The sequence below is a fragment of the Antrostomus carolinensis genome, unplaced genomic scaffold (assembly GCF_000700745.2).
Source record: "Antrostomus carolinensis isolate BGI_N321 unplaced genomic scaffold, ASM70074v2 scaffold24404, whole genome shotgun sequence".
NCBI lineage: Eukaryota > Metazoa > Chordata > Aves > Caprimulgiformes > Caprimulgidae > Antrostomus > Antrostomus carolinensis.
Genome location: NW_010313169.1, coordinates 11,376 through 36,006, shown reverse-complemented (window position 1 = coordinate 36,006; position 24,631 = coordinate 11,376). Strand labels below are relative to the sequence as shown.

The 24,631-nt window shown below is 36.0% G+C and overlaps 1 protein-coding gene across 2 annotated transcripts in view; it reads right to left on the bottom strand.

Moving 5' to 3' along the window:
* Positions 1-24,631, bottom strand: part of LOC104524406 (protein kinase C zeta type) — a 51,537-nt gene that overhangs the window by 16,348 nt on the left and 10,558 nt on the right. Inside the window, exons 5-10 of one of the 2 annotated variants that reach the window (XM_010167272.1) lie at positions 11,968-12,053; positions 8,884-9,015; positions 7,591-7,672; positions 6,740-6,792; positions 4,560-4,748; positions 1,476-1,573 (exon numbers count right to left, since the gene is read on the bottom strand). In XM_010167272.1, coding sequence (XP_010165574.1) covers positions 1,476-1,573; positions 4,560-4,748; positions 6,740-6,792; positions 7,591-7,672; positions 8,884-9,015; positions 11,968-12,053 — 640 coding nt within the window. The remainder of the gene's footprint in view (positions 1-1,475; positions 1,574-4,559; positions 4,749-6,739; positions 6,793-7,590; positions 7,673-8,883; positions 9,016-11,967; positions 12,054-24,631) is intronic. The other variant, XM_010167273.1, reaches the window with a different exon arrangement.

Here is a 24,631-nt window from a genome sequence, read left to right as displayed (position 1 = left end):
GAAAGCTTTGACTACGTTCAGCATATTTGTTTTCTATTTCTGCTCAACTATGTCAGCATAACTACCAAAGGGGCACACAGAGGATCCTTCTACCATCAGTCTTTGCTGACTTCAGCCTTTTTCTTGTTTCCAGTATTTAAAAGAAACCTCATTCTCAACAATTTACCCCCCCCAACCACTTGAATTTTTATGTTAGATGTTCAATACTACTTAGTACTTGGTGAGAAGGTGTTTGTGAATGTTGGTTTAACTTAAAAGGGCCTTTCACAACAGTTAGTTGTCTGAGTTTTTCTTTTTTCTGTCTGCAAGACTTTTTTTGTCAATTCCTTATCCAGTCACTTTTGGAGATCATTCTTTCTCCCTGCTCCAAAACACTTCTTAGTCCATGTATCTTCAGAATGCTCTTCATACAGCTTCTTTCCTTCCTTCCTTTATCTTAGCTATATTTTTCCTGATAGGAAAATGCTATTTTCTATGGCTATAACTATTAAGAGGTTGAAAGTTTGGGAAATGAAGAAAGGGTAGAGTGTCTTGGTATTTTAAAAATTGATAATAAACCTTGTAATAAACAAGAGATTGTTCTCAAGGATAAGTGACTAGATAATCTATGAAAACTATGAACACTATTAGAACTGTTTGCACTCTGCACACCATTCAAGTAAGCCAGATAAGAGTGACTTTTACCTTCTGATTATGATACGTAAGGTACTAGGCATCATGAAAGTGTAACAGTAAACAAGTGCTTGTGAACACAAAAAAACCCAAACCACAGAACCCTCACGCATCCAAATTCCCTAGTGACATACATAAGCATGGGCATAAAAGTTCTCCTTGATCTTCTTCATATTCCAATTGCAAAAGAAGCAGCACATAATCCACTTTGGATCATGCACACAAGGACAAAAAGCTAGTATTTCAAAGTAGCTCAGAGTTTATTAAGCACATTTTCAAATGAAGTCACATCCTTCATGAATATGTGCTAAGGGCTCATAAGACACAGGTAAGAAATACTTCATGCATGTGTAGGTGCTTAAGTATTATTACTGAGCAGCCCAACTCTTTGCTGTTTTGAAGAACAGAGAACTGCAGTTTGCCCTCTGAGAACTGATTCAGCCTCCCTCAGCAGAGTCAGGTATTGTGAACTATCTCCTGCAAAGCTCTGTTCTACTCTGCTACCATCCTCCTGCTCCCGAAGCCACGAGGCCTGTGCTCAGGAAGAGGACACACAGCTCCTCCTTGTTCTCATTCATCTTCTCCCTTCAGATTTGGACCTGGAAAACCTTTTTCTCCGCACCACCCTGGCTAAGCTACCCCACTAGAACTGGGTTTGCTGTGGTACTGAACTCCTGATGATACTAATGCTTCCTTCCAAAAATGACTGACTGTGTGATGGCAGCGGTTATGTTTGCTTTATGAGAAGCAGTTAGTACAATGATCAAGATTTTTAAAACAAAATAATTTCAGATCTTTCTTACCGACTTGTTGTTTGAAAGCATGAATGTAAACCAACTAGGAATGGGTTACTGGATGCCTGTTCAAACACATGTTTCTCTGTCTGTACCCAATCAATATCCTGAAATAGAGTAATTGAACAATCAGAACTCCTGCTGGATAACCACTGTGGGTTTTCCCAGAAAAGAAATTGTGAACATCTATTCTCCCTTACATACACCATCATTGTTACATATGTTCTTCAGAAAGACAAAACCCCCTAAAATCTGGAGCAAGTTATAAAACATTTTAATTCAATTATATATTCAGAAGTTTCTTAACCATTTTGAAAGATCTGCACAAAATTGAAGCCATTTAAAAGTATCATACATGTGCAATATTTGATACACTGCTCATACTGCTTCATAGGAATAAACTCAATTATCTTAGATAAATGATCCTAAGGCTGCTGAAGCAATTCATGCCGGTAACACGAGCAATGTGAATCTCAGTTTTTAAAAGGTTCAAATAAACTGAACTTAAATTTTTCATCTGAAACTCAAAATGAATTAAATGAAACTACCAAAACGTGATTAGTTTGTCCAACCAAAATCATTCTTGAAAGTATGACTACCTTGAATACTCAACAGGGAGAAATCCTGAATATCCCCTGCAATGCTGTGCAATAAAAGCCGAGCAGGATTTGAATGATACCAGCATAGTGCTGCAATATTCAGATCCATAATAACAAAGCATTTCATATTTTTTCCATATAACCATAAAATTTAAACCTTACAGACCATAAAAATTTAAATCTTACAGATAACTGGCCTTAGCAGACATACTGACTCTTCATACAATATACCGATCACGTTCCACCCTGTAAACACTCAGTATCCTGCCAACAAACTAGAAACTTAATTGTTCTAAAAATTCTCCATTTCAACAGATACTTCCAGCTTTCCAATCAATCTGGAGACAACAAAGATCCTGAGAAACCAGCCTTCCTGTCAGTTAGTGAAACTAAAGCCTCAAAGGACATCAAGAAATGTCACCGTCAAATTAAATAAATGGTTTTATGTTTAAACACTCCTGAAGATATAAGACCTTGAAAGGGTAAGGCTGGGTCCAAACAAGAGACAAAAATCCCGTTTTTAATAAAACAATGAACATGTTCATTTTTTGTTTTTACTGAATGAGCTTCTCTTTAAGAGTTTTTAAACTAACTCCTTCACTGTTGCACTTGTGGACTAGCACATTAGTTTTATACTAGTGCAACTACTGTTAACAAGATTAAGCTTAGAAAAATTTAATAGCAGAAGCCCAGATATTTGATTTGCTTCAATCTCATTTAGAAAAGAATCTTTACTTCTCTCCTGTATCAACCATTACCTGGAAATTACTAGCTGATTTAAACATATTGATACTTGCTATGTAATTAATTTTCTTTCTCCATTAACACTCAGTAGGTGAAATTTCCATTACTTGCAATATGTCATGCACTCACAGAATTCAGAGAATTTCCTATCAATTCCCAGACTTTAATTACACAGCCTACCTTATACAGAAGAAAAACCAATTAGCTCAATTGTCTATGTAATTATCTGAGAGCCACTATTCAATAAATACTTTTCTCATCTACCTCCGATTCTCAGGAACAACTGCATATCTCATTAAATAACACATCTTTAGCTTCTACCTTCTTGGAAAAAACATATGTTAAAAAGGAAATGGTAAATAAACTAGAGAACAGTGGCTATAAAAAAAGGAACATCAAATAAATGAGCAAGCCAAAGTATTTTAGAAGAACTTTACAACTTTACTCTCCGAACCCTGGCCTCTGGAATAACAACAAAAATGGCAGCCAGAGAAACCAATTGAAACTACCAACACTAGAACAATGTGTTTTGTTTTTTTCCCAACATCCAGTCTTACTAATAGCATAAAATCAATATAACATCATCAGCTTAAAATGGCATTCTATTTGAAAAATTCACTTTCTATTGTAAGAACAGCTATTTAAGAAGTTCCCTATGAGGTGAGACTGATTGTCCATCTCTTTTTTAAATTTTATTAAAGTCTGGGATTCCACCCCCGAGGATGACACAGTACTTTACTCCTGAAATTTTTAATGGTGTCATACTTCCCGTACCCAGCATACACACTGCCACTCCTGCACCAGCGTGTCACACTGCAGCGTGCCAGTAAAGCTGGCAGCCTGACAACACTTGTTATCGTCTTGTCAGCTCCCTCAGCTGTTTCATCAGGGCTGGGGGCTGACCACACACATCCCAGTTACCCCATCACCTGTTCCATCACTTAACACGGCAGGTTCCAGTCTGGTGGCACTGTAAGTGGTGCAAATCTGCCTTTCTTGCTGGCTGAGATTGATTCATCACATTTACAAAAAAAATGTAGAATGGATATAAAATCTATACCTTTCAAAAAGTGTGAATATTATAGGAAAAAGATGAAGGGTTGTGGGTTTTTTCTCCCCAGACTCGTACATTTGAAATCCTATATTAAAAAAAAATTCAACAGGATTTTGAAAATAATCAAGAAATGCAGCACTGATTTCTGTGGCAGACAGAATTTTTTTACAAGCCACTTAAATCATAGTGACCTCACATGGTAATAGCATATTTTTTTAAAACCCATGGAAAAAAACCTTCTGCAGTACTGTGTCACTTGCACACAAGATCTATAATTGTGACTGTAAGAACACAGTTTGGGCTCCTGCTCTGAAATGCAGACAATACTTTGCAGCTACACTAATTTGCCTTGGAAAATATCTTTGCTTTCTTTCAAAACTAAGTGCCCAAATTCCACCCTATTTATCTCAAGTGTCACTTACAGATTAGCACATCCAGGTTGGAATATTTTTCACATGCATTGTACTAAGGCTATTAATAGCTGTTAATTGCTACTGAAATAAGGGACATTTCTCTCAGATTTAATCTTGGTGCTTTGTGCAGACAGTTGATGACAAATGAGTTCAAAAGTCACTAAAACTTCTATTACAGAAATGTTGTCCAAAACCTGAGCTGCTTTCTTAGTTGAATGTGTTTTGTTAAAGCATACTAAGTTTTTACAATATGTAAGAGAATACAATTAATACAGACTTTTACCTCATCATCATGGACCAATTCTTTTTTCACTACTTTCATAGCATAAATTTGATCGTTCTTTTTTAACCGAACTAAAAGAACTTTGGCATAACTTCCACGGCCGATAACTCTGATTAAATCAAAGTCCTGTAGTCCAAGCCCCTGAGAAATCTTAATTCCATCCATTCCATCAATGACTGGTTTGATATCCTGCATAAAAAGAAACAGATGCTAGAAACAGAAGACATTTTTATAACAAGTACTAACTATTAAAGCAAAGAGGTCTTAACCACTGGAGGGAATTTGCTGAGTTTGCTTGCCATTGTCACTGGCACACAGATCTGAATGGCTGATTATAACACATTTGTTTAGAAATGTTTTGTTGGTATTGGTTTTGCTCTTACTAAAAGTTACTGTGTTTTTCAAGGCAGTCGTTTGTTTGATGAATCATTTGAATATTCCCTGCTGGAGAACAAAAGGCAATGCCTAGAGAAATGAGTTTTTATTCAAATTCTTGAACTGCAGGCCATGTAGAATGATCCTTTGCACTAAGTGAAGAATGTCTTTCATATTCTGACAGATACACTAGTACAAATTAATAAAGACTATCTAAAAGGAAGACTATAAGGAAACAATTTGCTAATGAATATACCTGTCTTGGTTTCAGTTTAGGCAACAGCTGTCTGTATCAAGATCACTACAGTTTTAATGAAAATTAAGACTTCTAATGGGTGCCTGGGAACATACAGAAGCAGATGCCAACTGCTCAAATGTTAGAATTTCCAGGCAATATTCCACTATGAAGAATGTTATTTTAAAATTCATTCTTTAGAATGATAAACTTTATCTTGACTCTTTGCTGGATTTAGATGTAAACATGTGAGACTGAAGATCAAGCAGCTGAACTAGACAAAAGCATTTTGACATTTCATGTTTTACCAATATATACAATGCTTTGACATACTTCCCTGGCCTATTTTTATCTGACCTCATACTACTGTACTTGTAGACAGATCAGCATTCTGCTGAACTATGGAAAGTATTTATATAAAGAATCTTGATCTAGGATTGACTGCTATTAGAAGAGATTGCTCTGAGCTTAAAGATTCTAGTCAACAAAGCTCCCAGAACGCCACTTCCTCTTTGTCAGATATCTTAATTTATTTTTAAGCACAATAGCAAGATTGGAAAATCAGAGCAGCATAATTCAAGGCAGTTGAGCAAACAGCACCTATCAAAATTTAAACACAAACGGTATCTACCTGAGCACTAACCATATCAGAAGTCAGCAATTCTAGATAGCAATTAACATTCTCTGATGTGTTTTAAATTAATATCCTTCCATCTCTAAATTTGAGATAAAAATCTAAAGATACATGACTGAAAATAAGGCAGTCACTCACCCAAGAGCAGGAGCCACTCAAGTGTGAGATAATGGTAGTGACAAGTATTGTTAGTGGAAGTAGAGGTAAAAAGGTGCAGGCTTGTTAAAAGTGGAATTTCAAACTATCAGCTAGTGTTCTGCAGAGTGCATCCTATTTATTAAATATGCCAGAAGCATTTTTAAAAAAATAATTATTGAAGCCCTTTAGAACTAAAGCGTATTGGTATTTTTTCAAATTGCTCTAAGGGAATAACTTCCTTGTTATGCAGAGATTGGGTCAGACTGCCTAGAAAAGAGCTGAAATCCAGAGTTTAAGTGTATGTTATTCTACTTGTATTTCCACAGGAGCTGTCTATAAATCATTAGGTATTATTTATATGAAACATTTCAGAGGGCTGGGTAGCTAATGCAGTACCAGACCGAACAAACTTCCATAATGATAACCTGTAGAAGTAGCCTGAGGGTGCTAAAGGGTGAACGTCCATTAGAGAGAGCAGACAAGACAATGTCAAAGCCACCATTTGTTGCAAGGACCAACAAAGTCAAACCCTCTGCTAAATCACTGTTGATCCATCATGAATGGAGGGGAGAAAAGAAAAGAAGTCTCTCACATCATGACTGGGATAACAAGAGCCGTATATAGAGGAAATCTGAAAATTCCAACAAAAATGCTTAAAAAAATATTTTTCAGGAAGAAAACACATTTCTTTTTTTTTCATGTAGCAGAAAGAAATAGGACAATTAATTAGTTATTTTATTAAAAGTTGTATTATTAGAGTACACTAATGTGAATTACAAAAATATTTTTAAAGCATACCTCAGAGTCATCTTTAATGTTGTCATGTTTCCGGTTTGAAGGAATGTATGGAACTGAAAAAGAAATCAAACAAGCAGTCATTACAAATAACTTTAAAAACTGATAAATGGAAAGACAGTTTAGTAGCTTCAGGTCAGCAGTTTGCTTTAAATACTACAGGACAGTTGATCACGTTTTCCCACTTTATTCTTGTAACCTGACAGCAGATCCTAGGGACACTGCAGAAACAACCAGCTCTGAGACAGTAAGAAATTAATCAATGAACCTTTGAGCTCATAATAGTGTCTGACAAAGGCCAGAGTCGTTTTGGAGAATGGGTACATTAAATGGGCCCTTAAAACAAGCCAGGTTAAAGCCATCAGAAATATTAACCTAGAAAGAACACCCCAATCATACAAAATTAAGAAATACTTAAAGTCTGAGATTAAATGGGCCCTTAAAACAAGCCAGGTTAAACCATCAGAAATATTAACCCAGAAAGAACACCCCAATCGTACAAAATTAAGAAATACTTAAAGTCTGAGGGTGCACTTATATTAGCATCACAGATGGGATCTGAAGTGCAGGTTTTCTGTCAGTTTTAAGAAGTTATCTAGAGTTGCCAGTTGCTCCCTGCTTAACTTCACACTCTGGAATGGTTTCAGAGCATACAAATTCAGGATGAAGCCAACCCAGATGATACACTTCAGGAGTACATTTACTGTAACCGAGTCCTTCATGAGCACTGAGTCCATGGGACTAAACTAGAGCTAATCCAAAGGAAACTTTTAAACAAAACCCTAAACAGGTAGAGTGGAAACTGGGCCTCCAAATGGAGAAAAGCATTAATTCCAACTTAAGAAAGTACTCACTTCCATCAGTTTCTTCTGAAGGGAGGTCAACTTCATCGTTTTTATCATCTAACTGAGGTTCCTGGGAAGGCATGACCGAATCCTTGCAAAATACATAAGTTATACAGGAAAAAAAAACATTGCTTTATGCAGCCCCTTTTAAGCGAGTATTTCTTGCCATATAACTACAATACAGTGAGAACCTTATATTTGTACCTTCCAGAATGAAAACTGGCTTCTGTAGAAAGTATTTCTGAATACCAACATTTTGTAATGCCCTATAAAACCAGCCTTCCAAAAGCCCAAGTGCCATGTCAACCCTTCTCTGCAATTACAACAGATTTTTGCTGTCTTCTAAAAGTAAGATTCATATACTTTATTGCATAGTTCAAACTTTAGTTCTGTTTAGGACTTCTGAGTCTTTCATATGAAACTGAAACAAGGTAAACACTTCAGCATGATGTTACACACTCAATTTAGAGCACTGGCATATTCCTTTCCTGCTTAAAACACATGAATTGTCACTCATTATGCAAGGGTACTGCATAAATTAGTAAAGATCACAATACCAAGTATTTTTATAGTACATTTTGGACCCTGGTCTCATTCACAACTCCTAATGAGACAGGTAGGACTATTCCAGTAGGTACAGTAACATGTATAAATATTGGGAGAGAATCTTGTAATGTCAAGGCAAGTTGTATGCAATACCAACAAGGAAAAATACTGGTTTAAGTTTTGAGTTAGAGACAACATGATGCAACAACCAGTGAGATACTGGTTATAGCCTGTGATGATGAGTATGGGGAAGGGCTAAAACTCAAGGATGTAGATTAACATTTAAAGGCTAGGAAAGACACTAGAGTTGCCACTGGAATATGAGGGGAATGGAGAGAATGAGAACAGTACTGGAGAAACTGAGGCGACAAAAACATGGAAGTAACAAGCCTTTCTGCAAGCAGTACTGCAAAAACCGCAGGTGCTTTAGTTCTTAAAACACTCCTACAGGTTAAAAGGACCAAACACCAAGATTGTCAATGGCAACTCTATCTGTAAAATACAAAATGGCTCCTGGAGAAGTCAAACTCAAGCTTGCTCACACTTAAACCATATCACAAGTTTTCTTCTCTCACTTTGTCTCTACTGCTCACAATCCAAAGGCTTGTCCTCCATAGATGTTTCAGAAAACCAGATACCACTAAGTGCTATAAATCTACAACCATGAACAGCATTTAATTACTTAGGATGCACAACTACAAAGAGCAACACAGGACAGAGTGAAACACCTTGGCTGTACACAGAATGCACACTTACCATATGCCTTTTGCAGGTCAGGGGAACAAGTATGTGACAACGTTTATGGACCAACAATTTGCAGTTGATACACTTGTAGCCTTGCCTTCCGAGACCCCATATCCTTTCACTGCACTGGCCACAGTACGCTCTCTAAAAGTCAGAATGCATATTATCAATTCAATTATCAATTCCATTCTGTAGGTGAGTAGTTATCTAGCAGCAAGAATCCACCCTATGAGAACCCACCCTAGTCACCTCCTAACAGATGTTCAATAAGAATTCTTTTAGAATAACTGAAGGTTACACTTCATACTTAGAATGCAGCTAAAGGCTTTTTAATGAATGTTAAGAAAACAAATATCTCAAACATATGGAACACATTACAGCCTAACATTAGCAAATCATTCTTGGAGAATAAGTATATTTTGAATTTCAGGTTCTGACAGAGGTTATCCAAACAAAACTGACAGGAATTTGTACTACACAAATGTAGTTTTATGCATAAAAAGCACCCAAGCTGACTGCTTCGGAGAACACTGGCACAAAATGCTACAAGAGACAAGTTAAAGTATGAAGAATGTTCTACATCTGCACCTATATACTTTAAACAGTAGTAGAACATCAGTAGAAAACTAGCATAACTAAAAACCATCTATCAAGTCTGATGTAAAACCTCTGCATGTTACACTATTTAATATCAAAAATAGATGGCCTTTTTAATACATGCCGCAAAATGGCATCTGAGTAAGTTAAATCGAAACGAGGAGAAGTTAAGAAGCCAGACATTCTGCTGCTGACTTTAACAGGGCAGGGCTTGAAATAATTTTTCCAGGGTATGTGTATGCTGTGGTCATTCCATCCACTTTACCCCAAGTGCCAAACAGCAATCCCAGATTCTTATGTGCCAAGAAGTCACCCAGTCTCAGTTATCCCTCTACACAGTGTGCAGGTTGCCAACGGAAGAGTTGCTCATTAATCCCCATCTGCTAATTTTCTCCGGTAATTACTGTAACAGGCTGAGACGTTGTCTATCATTCTGCAAGCTGCACATGAAGTCCTGCACTCATCCCCCGTTTCAGGCTTCGACAGAACTCTGCAACTGTCCCAAAGCCACAAAACAGTGGAAGTCTGTTCCTCCCTAACTGCAAGTTAGAGTGCGGTTATTCAGATCCTCAGACTAATGAATCACACACCATGTCCTGCCCAAAAGCGTTAAGCTACTATAAATCCTCACTAGTAGTATGAGAAAAAAACCAAATGAACAGAGAATAGAGAATTTTTAAAAATATCTATTTTCTGTCTTGCCCTTCTCATATTTTGATAGTTTTAGAAAAGAAAACTTAACTACACCCCACTCATCTTTACACCCAGTCCTCCTTGATCAGGAGAAACCCAAACTGCATTGCCCAGGGAAAAAAAAACAACCCAAAAAACATACTGCCTAATAAGAGAGGAAGCCTTGGACATCTACAGCCACTTCTTTCAAAATTCCTGGTCCATCAGACTTCCTTTAGTATTATTGTATAGATTTGGCAGCACTAATATTAAAACTAAATAAAGTGGTTTAGGTCCTGGAAATGACATACAAGAAAATAATCTCATTTACTTCAGTCAGATGCAGTGAAACAAGAAAAAAAAAGAAGGAGGATGTAGTGGCAGCTCCCAAATTCCTTCAGTAATACAGGTATCTCCCTCATACCTCTCAAAAATGCATCAAAACAGAGCAAAAACAAAAAATTAACCTTTACATTATGTTCAATAAGATTAAGTTTAGTTTCTTGCATGTGTTCATTTTCACAAATTATCTGAAAAAAGTTTCAAAAAGTTATTTTGAAAAAAGGATTAAGTCATAAGGTAATACTCCCATCTTAAAAATTCATTCAACAATAAAATGTATAAATCAATAATAAATTATGGTTATATATGTATTACTGAATTAGATATCAGATTTTAATGTCACACTTCACAGTTCATGTCAACTTTATTACTAACTTCAGTTGGATATGGTTTGTGTTCTGGCTTTATATGATTTCATTTGTATACAGTTACAACAAAGTAGTCTTGTTTACGATTGTTGGTAAATGGGCATGTTAAAGAGGTTCCAAAATCTTTATGTACATATTCATTATTTGCCTAATTTAAATTAAAACATTATCTATACTTTGTGGATTATTAAAGTGGCAGGTATGCATTCACAATGTTTCAAAGAAATACGTTTTAACTATGTGGCAAATAAACACAAAAAAGTGTATGTTTCCTACCATGAATTTGAAAAATTGAGTTGGTACACTACATTAAACAAATATATATTATAATTCAGATATATGGCATTTTTCCACAGATCTAGTGATAAAATATTGAGTTTTAACAGGCTTTTCCTTCTTTCAATGCAGTTTTGGAGTAGAGAGGATTAGGAAAAAAAAAATAAATCCTAATTTCATTTTAAAAATGTTACTGCTGTATCAAAAAGTTAACTCACCTCCCTGTACTCAGTTTTGTATGGAATTCTCAAAAGTGTGTGCTACATTTATATATATGCTGCAATACTTTGGCATAATAGGATAAGAGAAGGAGGAGTCAGCCTTAAAGCTACAGTCACTTGCTTATGTGGATTAAGTCAGATTTGTAATGCAGTTGTATTTTAGCTCAATAAACCAGACTTTTTTCTTATTTAGATTATGCAATACCTCAGATTCAAAACAGTGAAAGCTAACAGCAAGAGCTCTCATCTTTAAGAGTGACGAAAGGTACTGAAGGTAAAAGATTAATCTAACAAGCCATCAAAATCACAAAGAGTGGAGAGGAGAAAAGCTGCTCTAAGCATGCATCAGTTTAAATAGTCACAAAAACAGGTTTTTTAGAAAATTTAAAAATAAATAATTTCCACTAATCATATATTATTAACTCCACCCCAGGTTCAACGACTCCCAAGCTTTTCTGATTGTTACAACCTGAACAACACTGCATAGACTGAGAAGTCACATGAATAAGCATCTTGCTTTTCCTTTCTTTTCAACACTCAAACACAGAAAAAGCACAGACTGAGAAAACAATTACCACAGAACATTACCAAAACCCAACGCTTTATGCAACAGTACTCACTCTGTTAAAACGTTTGGCTTGAAACAAATGCCCATTCACTCGGTACAGCTTCCTCCATCTTCTGGCTCCACGTCGGTAGATTGATTCTAAGAAAGAAATTAAAAAGGTGTAGAGCAGCAGCATGGTAGCACAGCAATACCAGACACACTGCGTTCAGCAAGTTGTGACTTAAAACAATCTTGCTTTTCTAATCACCAACGCACAGCTAAAACCCCTGCTGATTTTTTTTATTTTTTTTTTTTTAAGGCAGCCATAAATGACAGCTTCTGCAGGATGTGCTTTCACCACTGCCTCTCCCTTTTCTCTATCCCTGTCTCTTTTTCCTCACATGATCATAATCTTGTTACCGTTTCTTGGCTGCTTGCTGTTCAAGCTCAGGTGAGAGGGACAGAGAACTGTTAAAGAAACAGCTTCCTCCAGTAAAATTACGATGCTGATCTCATCACATCACCTTCATATGTAAACATGTAAGGATGTTTGGTGCTAATAATGCTTTAGATATGCAATACTAAAGATGTTACAATTCTTGAGACTTAACGTCTTTGACCTCATTTTCATCTTGCCATTAAACATTACCTAAAATCTTTCTTCTGTTAGGGAAACAGTTCAAGTGCAGCTCTGCAGTTATTTCTAACACATGCTAAAGATAACAACAAGAAATCATTTAATCTGTTTAAGCCAGACTTTTCAGGAGCTCATGCCTGACAGTATCTAGCATTTACTCCAAATTACTTTTGTTGTCACTTTTCACATACATACAAGCCAGTTCTGTGTGACTGGCTAATTAGAGAATTTGATATTTAAGTTTTAAATATGCACACATTATCAAATAGGAAGTCTTTTTTTAAATATATATAAAAACCCCCAAACATTTTCACCATCAAAAGATAATGCAAGTACTAAATAGTTTCTATGCTGACAAATTATTGTAACTTAATATTGAGCAAGCAAATTCACAGGCTACTGACACACAATGTGTGAACACCAATTCTAATACTGGGTCTGATTTTAGACACTCTATTTTTGAACCTCAAAAGCAAGGCACATACAGGTACTGAAGTTTCCATGACTCCACAAGTCCACAGTGCCAAATCCACAAACATTCATATGTTTGCATGTGCAAATGTTTACTTTGCAAGTGTTTGAAACAGACATTGCACTATTAAATGAATTGTTAACAACTTGGGGAAAAAAAACCCAAACAACACTTCTCAAAGAAACTGAGAGACTGCACACCACAGAAGTGGCAAAGATACAGTTACTAGAATAGAGGTGTATCACTTATGTTTATCTGACTCAAATAACTCTTCAAAATCTGCCAAATATAAGCTTTATAAAGCAAGCTAAAAAAACCCCCCGCTTTTCCAAAGAGCAAAGAAAATGTAAATGAGAGGCTAGAAAAAAAAATTATAATTTTTTTGCCTAAATATATGCTAAAACACAAGTATAAATGAAAAACTGTTCCACCATTTGTAGGATGACTTTTAACAGGGAGGGGGGGAACGGACCAAACTTCACAAGGATTTTTTTCCAAAATAGTTAATTAATTCATTAGACAAAGCACCATATGGAGGCAACCTAATACATCTGTGTTCTAAACATTAGCTTATCACTGACACGAGGAATATTAAGTGAATGATACATTAACGAGCAGCTTGTGCTGAGGAAGTCTGTAAATAAAGGAGCAAGTCACTTCCCTAATTAATGACAAATAGTAAATCAAAGTCAGAGTTTTATATCATACAATAGTCTAACAAAAACTGAATATAATAGAGTGTAGCTTTAGAAAGTAGGGACCTCTACAGTTTAGCACTACGACTGCCACTGATTCAGCACAGGTCTGAGGCAAATCAATTCCTATTCCCTGTCTCTACAAGAGGCCGAGGTAAAGAATAAGAAAACAGCAATCATTGTAAGACACATCTTTATATCACAAGATCTATTATTATTACACAATAAGATTATATTTATATGACAGAATAATATATTCTTAGTATTATCAATAAAAGTATTTCTTTTTGCAATCCATACTCAGTCAGTGGCACAAAGTCTCGCTGGAACACAGTGACTATCCCTGCACCCCGGGGACAATACTGGCTCCGATCCTCATTAGTGACCTGGATGGGGCAGAGCTCACCCCCAGCAACCTTCCTGACAGTACTAAACTGGATCCTGCTCTGAATAACATAGCACTGGACTAACATGGATATTCTAGATATCTAGTAATGCACTCAAGAAAGAGGACACCCTCCCTAAAAATTCACCTAAAGATAGTGGCAGATTCTAAGAACGAATTTGGGTTTTTAGTACCATTATTATTTTGAAGCATAATCAGCTTTTAAAATCCTACCTAGAGCTACACTAGATCAAAGAAACCATCTTGAACAATAAAGAGATGCTTAAAATGGCAGTAAGGATTTATCTTGAAATAAGAAACAAATAATTTACTGTCAGTGTTCTGTGCGATGTGTGAACAAAGCTCTCATTTTAGTGTGCACTTCACCCCTGCACTTCATACAGGAAAAGGACATTTCTGGAACTCAAACCAAAATGTTTTGGTATGTGTTTCTAGAACACCTCAGAATAAAAAAGTAAGGGATTCCATGATCCTTGATAGCCAAGAACTAAAACAAGTTTTACAGCCATAACTGATCTCAGCCATCCAGAAAGAGGAATGCCATCACAAAAGCATGAGTATTTCATTACTGTGTTTAATGAAAAGGGTTACCTTTTAATTTATTTTACAGTATGCATCAGTTAACTCATTAAGGACTTTGAGTTAGTTGCTTGGAGGCTGAAGGGGATGTCATATCCCTAATTAAACAAAGTAATCTTTCCTCTCTGATAGATATTAAAGACAAGCCTTTGCATAACCAAAAAAGTGATTTTTCTTGAATATTCATTTGTCTGGGACCAAGTTTAGAGGAAAACTCAAGAGATATTTTAAGCTGATAACAGGGATAACTAATTTTTATTGGGGAACACAAATATATCTTCTAATTACAATGAAAGTACTGAACTTTATTTACTTCCAAGACTGGAAAATTGTAGGGGAAAAAAAAAGACACTGTTTTTCAAGTTAAGATTATAAGGGAAATAAAACTCAAACTGAATGTCTGAAACAAAATTAACCAGCTGTCTCTACACAAAAAGCTGTGTGAAACAACCCACTGTTGCTGCTGTGCAATTCTTCCCTCCGTTGTCAAACTGTGCAACTACACCACTAACAGTAATGCACAGTGAACACTGTAAATATATTTAATATTGTTTTTTCAAAGACAGTCCCTCTGGTTGGTTTTTTTTTATCTTTTAAAAGATACTGTAGAGAAAACTTTTAAGGAAAAAAATAAATACAAAAAAAAATATTGTGGATATAAACTGATGAGCAATTTGTCTGTTGTTCAGTGTTCATTCCAAATTAACTCATCCACCAAAGATATTCCCTCAATTCAGTCATGACCTCAGCATTAGCAGAAAGTATGTGAACCTTGCCTTTGAAAATGTAACTTGGTGTACTAGGGAGAAACTGAAGGTGGCACAATTATTTTTCAAATACAGTGTACTTTCCTAGCACTGGAAAAGATAAACAATTTAATAGACAAGCACAACCTGCCTCCAATCCCAAAATACTATTTTTCCACCTGAAAGTTTAGAAATGCTTCTATTTTCCAGAATATGTAAGAGAATTCATCAGTTGCCTGAGAAGTGTGGTTTACACTAATGAACAGCAGTAACAAGGCCACAAAAAAATTATATTTCCTCTGAATTTGGATTTACAAATGCAATTCCAGAGCCTGCTTTTATGTGATCAAACTATAATGAAATCTTTTACTATACTAAGCACAGAGATAATTTGCTATTGCTGCAAATCACTTCTCAGAGATTAATGCAACTTGTTTACAGGCCAATTGCCTTGCCAGCCAGCTGGACAGTATGAGAATGCCCAGTTTTTGTTTTGTTCTTTTAATGTTTTGCTGAGCAGACAAGTGAGCATTCTTTCAAAACCAACTCATGAATTACAAGTAGGAAATGGATATTGGTATTTCAGATAGACTCTGAATTAGATTAAAATATAACATATAAAAATAATTACATATAAAGATAGAACAAATTTTAAGAAAGTAAATTCTGAAGAACTTTGATAGTATGTTGTTTCACATTTCTGTTGCTTAATATGGCTGAAATAGTTAAACTGAAATAAAAAAACTGCTTTCTGAAGCATGTAACAGACATACATTGTATGGGGTGTTAACAGGCCCTTCTTTTTATTATGACTAAGCTGCTATATACAATTGCCTTTCCTTTTCAGAAGTTAGGAAAGGAAAAGAGAATATCCCTAACAATATATAGGTGCTAAGTGCTTTCACCTCTTGCAGTTATTAAAATAGTCAGAAGATTGCTTTTAAAAAAAAAAAAAAATTATTTTATTCAAAACTTATTAGCAGCTGGGAAACCATATCCTCATCCTTTTCTTTTTCAAGAGACACTAAAATTAACTACAAAGTCAGGTCAACCTCTATTAAAAAAAATCTAGTACAATTAAGATAGCAATAACGAGAAGGGAAGTGCACTACATATAGCATCAGCAGAGAACCAACAAGGAAACAGAACTGTATCTTACAGAACAGTAATACTCACCCAGCATTTATTGCAACACAGCTAGGATACTGTCTGAATACCCTGTTCCCCACTGACTTCGAAGGGGGTCAATGGACTCCTACTTCAGGACTGCTCGGTGGAAAACCTGCCCTCCATACACACCGTTTCCTCATGCATGATCTCTTGGTCGCTCATATTCACATCCTTCTGTTAAAATGGCTCCACGCCATTGCAAGGTGCTAAGTCGCATTGATGAAGACAATGCCATCCCATAAAAACAGAACTAACATCTCATTTCAAAAACCACTCTGCTGCACTGCTGCTGTCTGCACCTTCAGAGCAATTCTACCTGTTAATGCCTGTTAATTTCTTGGTCTCCAAGTTAAAAAGCTCATTATGAATAACAATTAGAAAATCTGGATTGCCTTGTCATTAGAAATACTGATTGCACTCAAAATACATGAGAAAATTAAGAAACAAATGGATCTAAAAAACACAGTTTACAGATTCCTTGAAAACTGCAATGAAAATGTAACCCTCCAAAAATCATAGCAAACAAATACATAAGATAACGTGGCATGTTTCTGGCAAACGAAAAAAATACATGAAAGACTTTAAAAGTCTCATAATAATATATAGCAAACCCCACATTTTTAATTGATCCAGATTGCCTTATCATCAAGTAGAAGAATTGTAATTGCTTGGGTTAGGCTGCTGAGTGCAGCAAGCCCCATGGCTAAAGTGGCCTCTGCCTGGCGTGTGTACAAGCTGGGCGATGCACAGGAACAATTTTAACTTGAACCTCATGCAAAGCTGAGCATCAGCTTCAGCAACACAAGACTGCACAACATATCTACATCACATTCAACAATTTGTTTCTTTCAATTAAAGACTGCTGTGCATGTAAGAGCTGAACACTTGAATACATTCGCAGTGTTACCCAGATGGATAAATCTGGTGTTAAACCAGGATAAGAGCAGGATTCTCCCAGTTACCTGGTGGAGAAATTGTTGCAAGTTTGGGTGATCCACTAACTGCCATCCTGAATTCCAGAACACCCAACTGTGAAGTCAACCACACAACTGGAATTCTCTTTAATGGTGAGACTAACCCTTTATTAACTAAACACTAAGGACTGTTAAGAACACGACTCAGTGTCTAACAGCCCAGAGTTTACTCATATATTATCTAATCAAAGCAAAAATGTTTGTCAATTAAGTGAAAACAAATCTGGTACTCATGCCTCAAGGCAGCTGTTGGCTGAAAAGCATTGATTTATTTTAAATATACAGTGATAAACTGACCTGTACCAAGGGGTCTATAAAAGTTTTTGTAATCTTTAAAGCATACACTAATGAACTTAAATCTTAATTTTCTTTGGAACAACAGTGATTGTTTTGGAACTAATGGCCAAAATACAATAGCATTATAGGACAAAATAATAGAAGAGAACATTATTTTAAAATTCTTCTTAACCAAAACCCCCAAGAACTTAAGATGGCAGATACGTAGGAAAAATAGTATTGTTTAAGATATTTTAAAGTGGCTGAAGGTATTTATGCTTTCAAGTGCCCAAAAGACACTTCATTACTTCGTAAGGCTTTTTCTTATTGCTTGTTGAAGAAATAACTCAGAACTCAAATACATTTTTTCTATGCAGGGGTCATGGTTTTTCTATAAAGATTCTAATTTTGCAATCTGAGATCAGAATTTAATGTTTTTGTGAAATTTATCAGATGTACCTGAAAACAACATATCAAAGTACACAAAGTGTTACTCAAGAAGTCCTCACTAAATTCAGTCACTGGATGCTACTCCAGAAGTGAAGATGTCCCGATTATGAGGATCTCGGCGTGTCAGTGACCACAATCTGCTGTCACGTCCTCCTCAGCGTCTCTTGCTGCCGTGTATGTGTTTTGCAAGGCTGCCCTGAACACAGGATATAATGATGCTGTATTTCTTGCTCTCATTTGAAAGAGCATGTTATAAAAAGGGACAGAACACAATTTGTGGTGGATCTCTACTTCTGAAAGTGATTAACATTTTTGTTTAGGAAAGAAGTTCAAATTTTCCCTTCTCTAACTTGGCCTTCTATGCAATTTTAAACTTTACATCCTTTCAAGATGTGTAGTTGGCTCCTCTGTTTAGAAAACCACAATGGTTACATGCACCACAAAACCAACCTCGCACTGCACTGTTAATGAAAGTTCAAAAGGCTTCTTTTGATGACTACCTCATGTATTCTCCAAAATAAAAATCACTTACATTAAAGATCTACTACAATGAAAACTGACTTTAATGTTTTACTAACAGGAATTAAGATCTGCATTAAAATGTTTTTTAATCAAGCTGAAAGTGTACAGAACCAGTACTTATTTAAATTATCTAATTATTTAATTTACCTAACTTAGTACTGAAGTAGATCAACATAAAGTTCTGAATATTTAAGCAATCTGTGGCACAATAATTTCAGCAGAAGATGAAGCATTTCTGTAGTATTAAACACCATTTATGCAGAGACCCCAGAGCAGTATTCTGCTTACCTGAATAAACTGACACCTTTATTTAGGTATATTTTTAACCACACGTTGCTCAGATGGGTCTGTGGCCCATCGTGAACACCTGATTTTCCCCTTATTTCATAGTTACCTGTACAATTCTATTTGTCTTTCAAACTGCTATTGAATATAAAGTTGATGATCGTAGAACTACTAAAAGTTTCCAGAATATGAGCTTAGAACCAAACTGAAATTAAAATTAGCTAAACCTCCCAACAGCATTTACCATGGGCTGTTCATACCTACTTCTCATGAAAAGCATGGAGTTCCTATTTTTAGATTGTTACCATTTATATTAAATGATATTATTTATTAAAGTTTTTTTCCAGTGTATATTCAATTACTTGGTTTGCCCTCAAGTGATAGGCACCAACCCCTATTTGATTACATCACCACTAAAAATGCAAAACTGTTCAAAAAACCCACCAACTCTTCAAAATGGATTTAACATTTATTTCAAATTCATACAGCTTTTATAAGGTGGCCTTCACGACGCCCCTGAAATCACTGTTTAGTACCTACAGCCTCAGTGTTAGGACACATTTTCTGAGTCAGGCTGTTTTCCTTCACAGCATCGTTCCAGTACTTGAGCTGACAATTCACTCTCCAACAGTTCCCTTTCCCTTCCCAATGTTTACATCATTCATTTCAGTATGAGCAGAATGACAGAAACTCAGTTTAGCTACTACTTCTTAAAGGTGCACTTTATCTTTCCTAGGAAGTTAGACTCATGAGCACACTTCCCTGAATTCTTTCCAATTTAATCAGTCTCCTGTAAATAATACACCCAGAAAAGTAGGCAACACCTCAGTGTGCCAGAGGACACCCTTACCTTGCAGCAGGACTAACTCTCCTGATCTATCACCTTCCAGCCTGACAGTTGACACATCTGTACCTCACAGTACCTGCTTCATATTAGGAGGCAAGCAAGTTGAAATTAAGTGCACACAACAACCATTTTTACTGTGTCACAAATTGAGTTCTATCAATTGTGCTCAGTTTTTATCATTCCATAAAACTAACCTCTGAGAGACTCTCCATTTGTACTCTTACTCCTTCTAAGCTTCCTCACATACTATATGGATATAGCATTTATGTTTCACAAGTATAACATAAGTAGAGTTTTCAGCAATATAAAGTATCATTGAACTTATTATTCAGTGACAGCAGCTAAGTAAAAAAACCCACCAAAAAACAGTTTCAGGAGTTACTCATCATACCTGTTATATTCTGGATTAAATAATTAAACACTAATTCTAGTAGCAAACTGAGTAAGTCTGCATCACAAAAGTATTACCTAAGCTGGAAGAGAATTACTGTTTCCAAAGAAAGCAACGTTCCATCCTAGAGCTTCTCATCCTTATGGGGGAAAAATTGCATAGGATACAGTCATATGTACCTGCCCTTTCATCTGCTCTGTTAATGGAAAGCTGTAGTGTTTAACATGTTAAAGAAAGCATGTTTAAATCTCTCACATTAATGATTGTATTTGTATTTTCAGCTTTTCAAAGGGGGTTTTTAAAGTCACCCCACAGAGGAAAGGAAGATAATTATACCAGATCTGCAAAGTTTACACACTGCTTCTCACCTCAAACCCTTTAGATTTTTACTAGTCTCTCCATTATCAGTGTATAATACAATATCTGCTGTGTAAAACCATTTTACAATAGCTATTCCTTCTATCAAGTTTAAAATAACATGGAGATAGCTTGTAGTGCTATTGTTAAAAACAATTATTGCACCTTGAAATTAATGGATCAGCTCCAATCCCAGACCTATTTTTTCAGGCTCTACAATATTAATTTTTATCACTGCCTGCTTGAGGTTTTCCTCTCTTTGCAATCCCTATGAGTAAGAATAGTTTTTTATCAGTCAACAATCTAAAGAACAAGGAGTTCTGTGCCAGTCACAGGGCATCTGTACCTGCTTTACTGAAAAATGCAGTAGCTGAGAACCTAAATTATTGGAAGAAGCATATAACAGCATTGTTATTATCGTTATTAGAATGAGCATGTTATTGCAAAACTAAAGAAGACCACACTAAAATCTTGTCGTTTTGCCTTCAAATAGTTTCTGGTTTTCTTTTAAATATTTCCCCAGCTAATAATTCAAGGACAAGCACTTAAAGATGCAGAAGCATTAGTAATGGAATTTCAGAATTACAAATGAGGTGCTTCATAGTCAATATTGAGAATCTCAGTTTTCCATTTTTCCACTACCCGAGTCACTACCTTCCCCCTGTGGTTTAAGGACAGAACTGCACAGTCTGTTCAACACTTAACTCTTGCACTGACAGGGATGATGATGTCTCTTCTGAAAATCACTCTTTCAGCATGTCTGAAGTTAGCTGCTTTTTGCTTTTTCACTTGGAGATATATTTACCCTCCAGATCTGTACTGACAGCAAGTCTTCAGTGGCTGGCTAACTGCTATCACTACTTAGTCTTACAAGGCTTCACTTCAGAAATGTTCTCCATTTCACATCAGCAGCACCTGTAATCTCTCATAAAATCTGGTTTCTCACACAGCAACTCAAAAATCCAAGAGAAAGAGTTGAAGATCCCATTTACCTGCCCTGTAGGCCTCTGTTCCTATTTCTGTGGCTCAGTTATACATTAAAGACTGTAACTTGCACAGAGCAACTAATTTTAAAAAGTATTACACAGAATCCCAAGTATAATAATATATAATTAACCTTGACCATATCATTTAAGAGGTTACACCTTAAATAGCTCTTTCAAGCTACTGCAACAGACAGGCCTAACAAAGACTTAACAGGCTCACAGACATTAACTAATCCCACAAATAACAAAAAGGCTTCATGACCTTCTAGCCAATATAGTTACCCCAAATGCCTGCACATCAAAAGTGGATTTACCAACTTATGAGAAGCACAGAGATCAGAAGCATGAGAGGTAACAGCAGGATTGAACTAGACATTACATTCAAGAGAAGTTTTCTAAAACCAGGTGACATCTTTCCTGTATGATTATACTACATTCTGAGCACCCGTTAAGAGAAAGGGGGGCTCGAATAAATGGGGAGAAAAAAGAAACCAGGCTATTTGTTATGACACCTTAAAACCAGCCCTTAAAAACTGCAGTTTAGTTTACAAATTGGTATACAAACATCTGCTAAGACATCCAGTATTTTCAAGTAAGGGAAGATATCAAACCCCACAATCAGATGTGTGCTTTATAATGTCACACCTCAGTTATCAAAAGGGAGGCCTAGCTCTTTATTCTTCACTGGATGTTTCATAGTTAAGAAAAATGTTGAAATCATTTTAGAACTAAAAACATTAAATTATTATAAGCAAAACAGACCTTTAACTACAGTTCTGCTTCCAGTAACCTATGCTGTCTCTTAATGTGTACGTATATTTTCCAAATATGTCACATATGAAAAAAAAAAAACCATGGTACACAGTTAAGAGAGAGGAAGAGATTTCAGGTATTCTTGAGAAACTATGACACAGCTATTTTCAATTCCTAGGCAACAATATATCTTACATTAAGAACAGTACAATTTTCCCCTCTGTCAGTTCAATTACTAAAAAATCAGGAGAGGGTTCCTAGCAGTTTCAAAATTGCCTAATTATCCAGCGCAATCCAATCTATGTCTTCAGAATAGTCTCTATGGTCGCAATAGCTCCTTTCTTCATTGGGGGATGAAATTGGTTCACGTGCTCTGAATAACCTAATCACTGCTGCCAATACAGTAACAAATGAAGGGAAAAACCTGCCTTATGAGCTAGAAAAATATTTACAGGCCACACTACTGTAGCAAGAAGCCTTTTACAACTATTTTGTAGTATCAGGCAGAAGATAAAGCAAAACCAAATATCTATACCTAAAATAAAATAGCTCACAACAACAATTAGGTTAATAAGATACCTTTGCTCAACCCTGTGATGAAATTTTTAAGATAGCTTGGGGAAAAATGAGGTCCAAACACCTAATGCTAAAATATTGAGCAGATAAACAAAGAGCATAAGAAACATTCACACAACACAGTGTAATAATTATATAAAAAAAAAAGGCAGCAAAATCAGCCAGAAATATTAGATAATAAAAACATCAGTCTACTGTCATACTAATGACGAAAGAACTTACACATTAAAAACATATTCATTCTCTTTTGTGAAATTACTTAAAGGTTTCCTAGTCTGTATTCTATTTAATGAAGTAAACAGCAAAACAACCCTAAAATTCATTAGCACTAGCTACCCAAATCCAAGATTAATTTTAACATTAAATACACATTTTAATACATTAAATTGTTTATGAATTAAAATGCAGAAGTATACTAGTTTATTCTGACAATATTAGAAACTAAGTAAACCTTAATTCAAAACAAGTCTTTCACAATTAAAAAACATCCATCCAAGACAACCCACTAAACACAATTCAAAAAGGCCTTAGAAAATGATGCTTCTAAATAGTTAATCTTTACATCAGCAATCTTACAATAAACAGGCCCTGAACACATACCATCAGGGTTTTTTGGATACATGTCTTTCATTAATCTCCCTTATTAGCAGCAGCAGCATCACTCACTCTTCTGTTCTTTTCCTCGTAAAATACATTCCCCAAGAGTCCTTTCAATGCAATTTTATCAGCATTTCCGAGAGGTCTCTCAGCCACATCCCTACGCACAAGAGGCAGGAGGAATCTGCATTTGTAACAATCTATGGCTGCAAAGGAGGGTGGTAGGCAAAGCAACTGTATCATAACCAAAATGCTGAGTTCTATTATCTCCTGCACCACACGTACACACACACACACACACTGCATCAACGGCCTCGATTCATAACAGCAATCGCAACGATGATACAGAAAATCTAGAGAAAAGCATGCATTACTCACTGGGTTTTATTCTTTAGCTTCTTCAGCATCTAATTCTTTACGCTTTACAATGTGGTAGGTATGAAATGAAACATTTTCCCTTTATTCCACTGATGCCGCTGTTTGAATACCATTAGATACCAAGGACAATAGGCAGGATCAGCTCGAACATTAAGAGCAAATATTTAATGGAAGACTGGTTACCCCCGTCTCTCCCTTTCACATCTCTGCCTCATGTATCCAGGCACGGGTGGTACTGGCTCCCTTGAGAGGCTGTAGCTAGCAGCTGAGGCACAAACTAAAACATGGCATGGATGTCAAGGAGCTGATGTCACAAAAAACAAGTATTTCTCTGATAAAACCAGCAATTCCATTAGGGAAGTCCTACGAATCGATGGAAATTGTTCAGCTGAACAGGCTTTGTTATACAATGCGCTGCAGCACCAAGAGTGATAAATCAGATCCAGATCTGCCAGGGTAAATAAGCAGAGACTATAATCACTAAGTTACAAAACTGCCAATCAGATGCCATGCTTTGCATCAGGAAGGCTATCACTTATAAGCACAGAAGAGAAATCTACACCTAAACGTTTCAAGAACAGCCTTGTTTAATATCAACCCCAAAACAACAGCTAAGCTACTAAAAAAGCAAAAATATTTA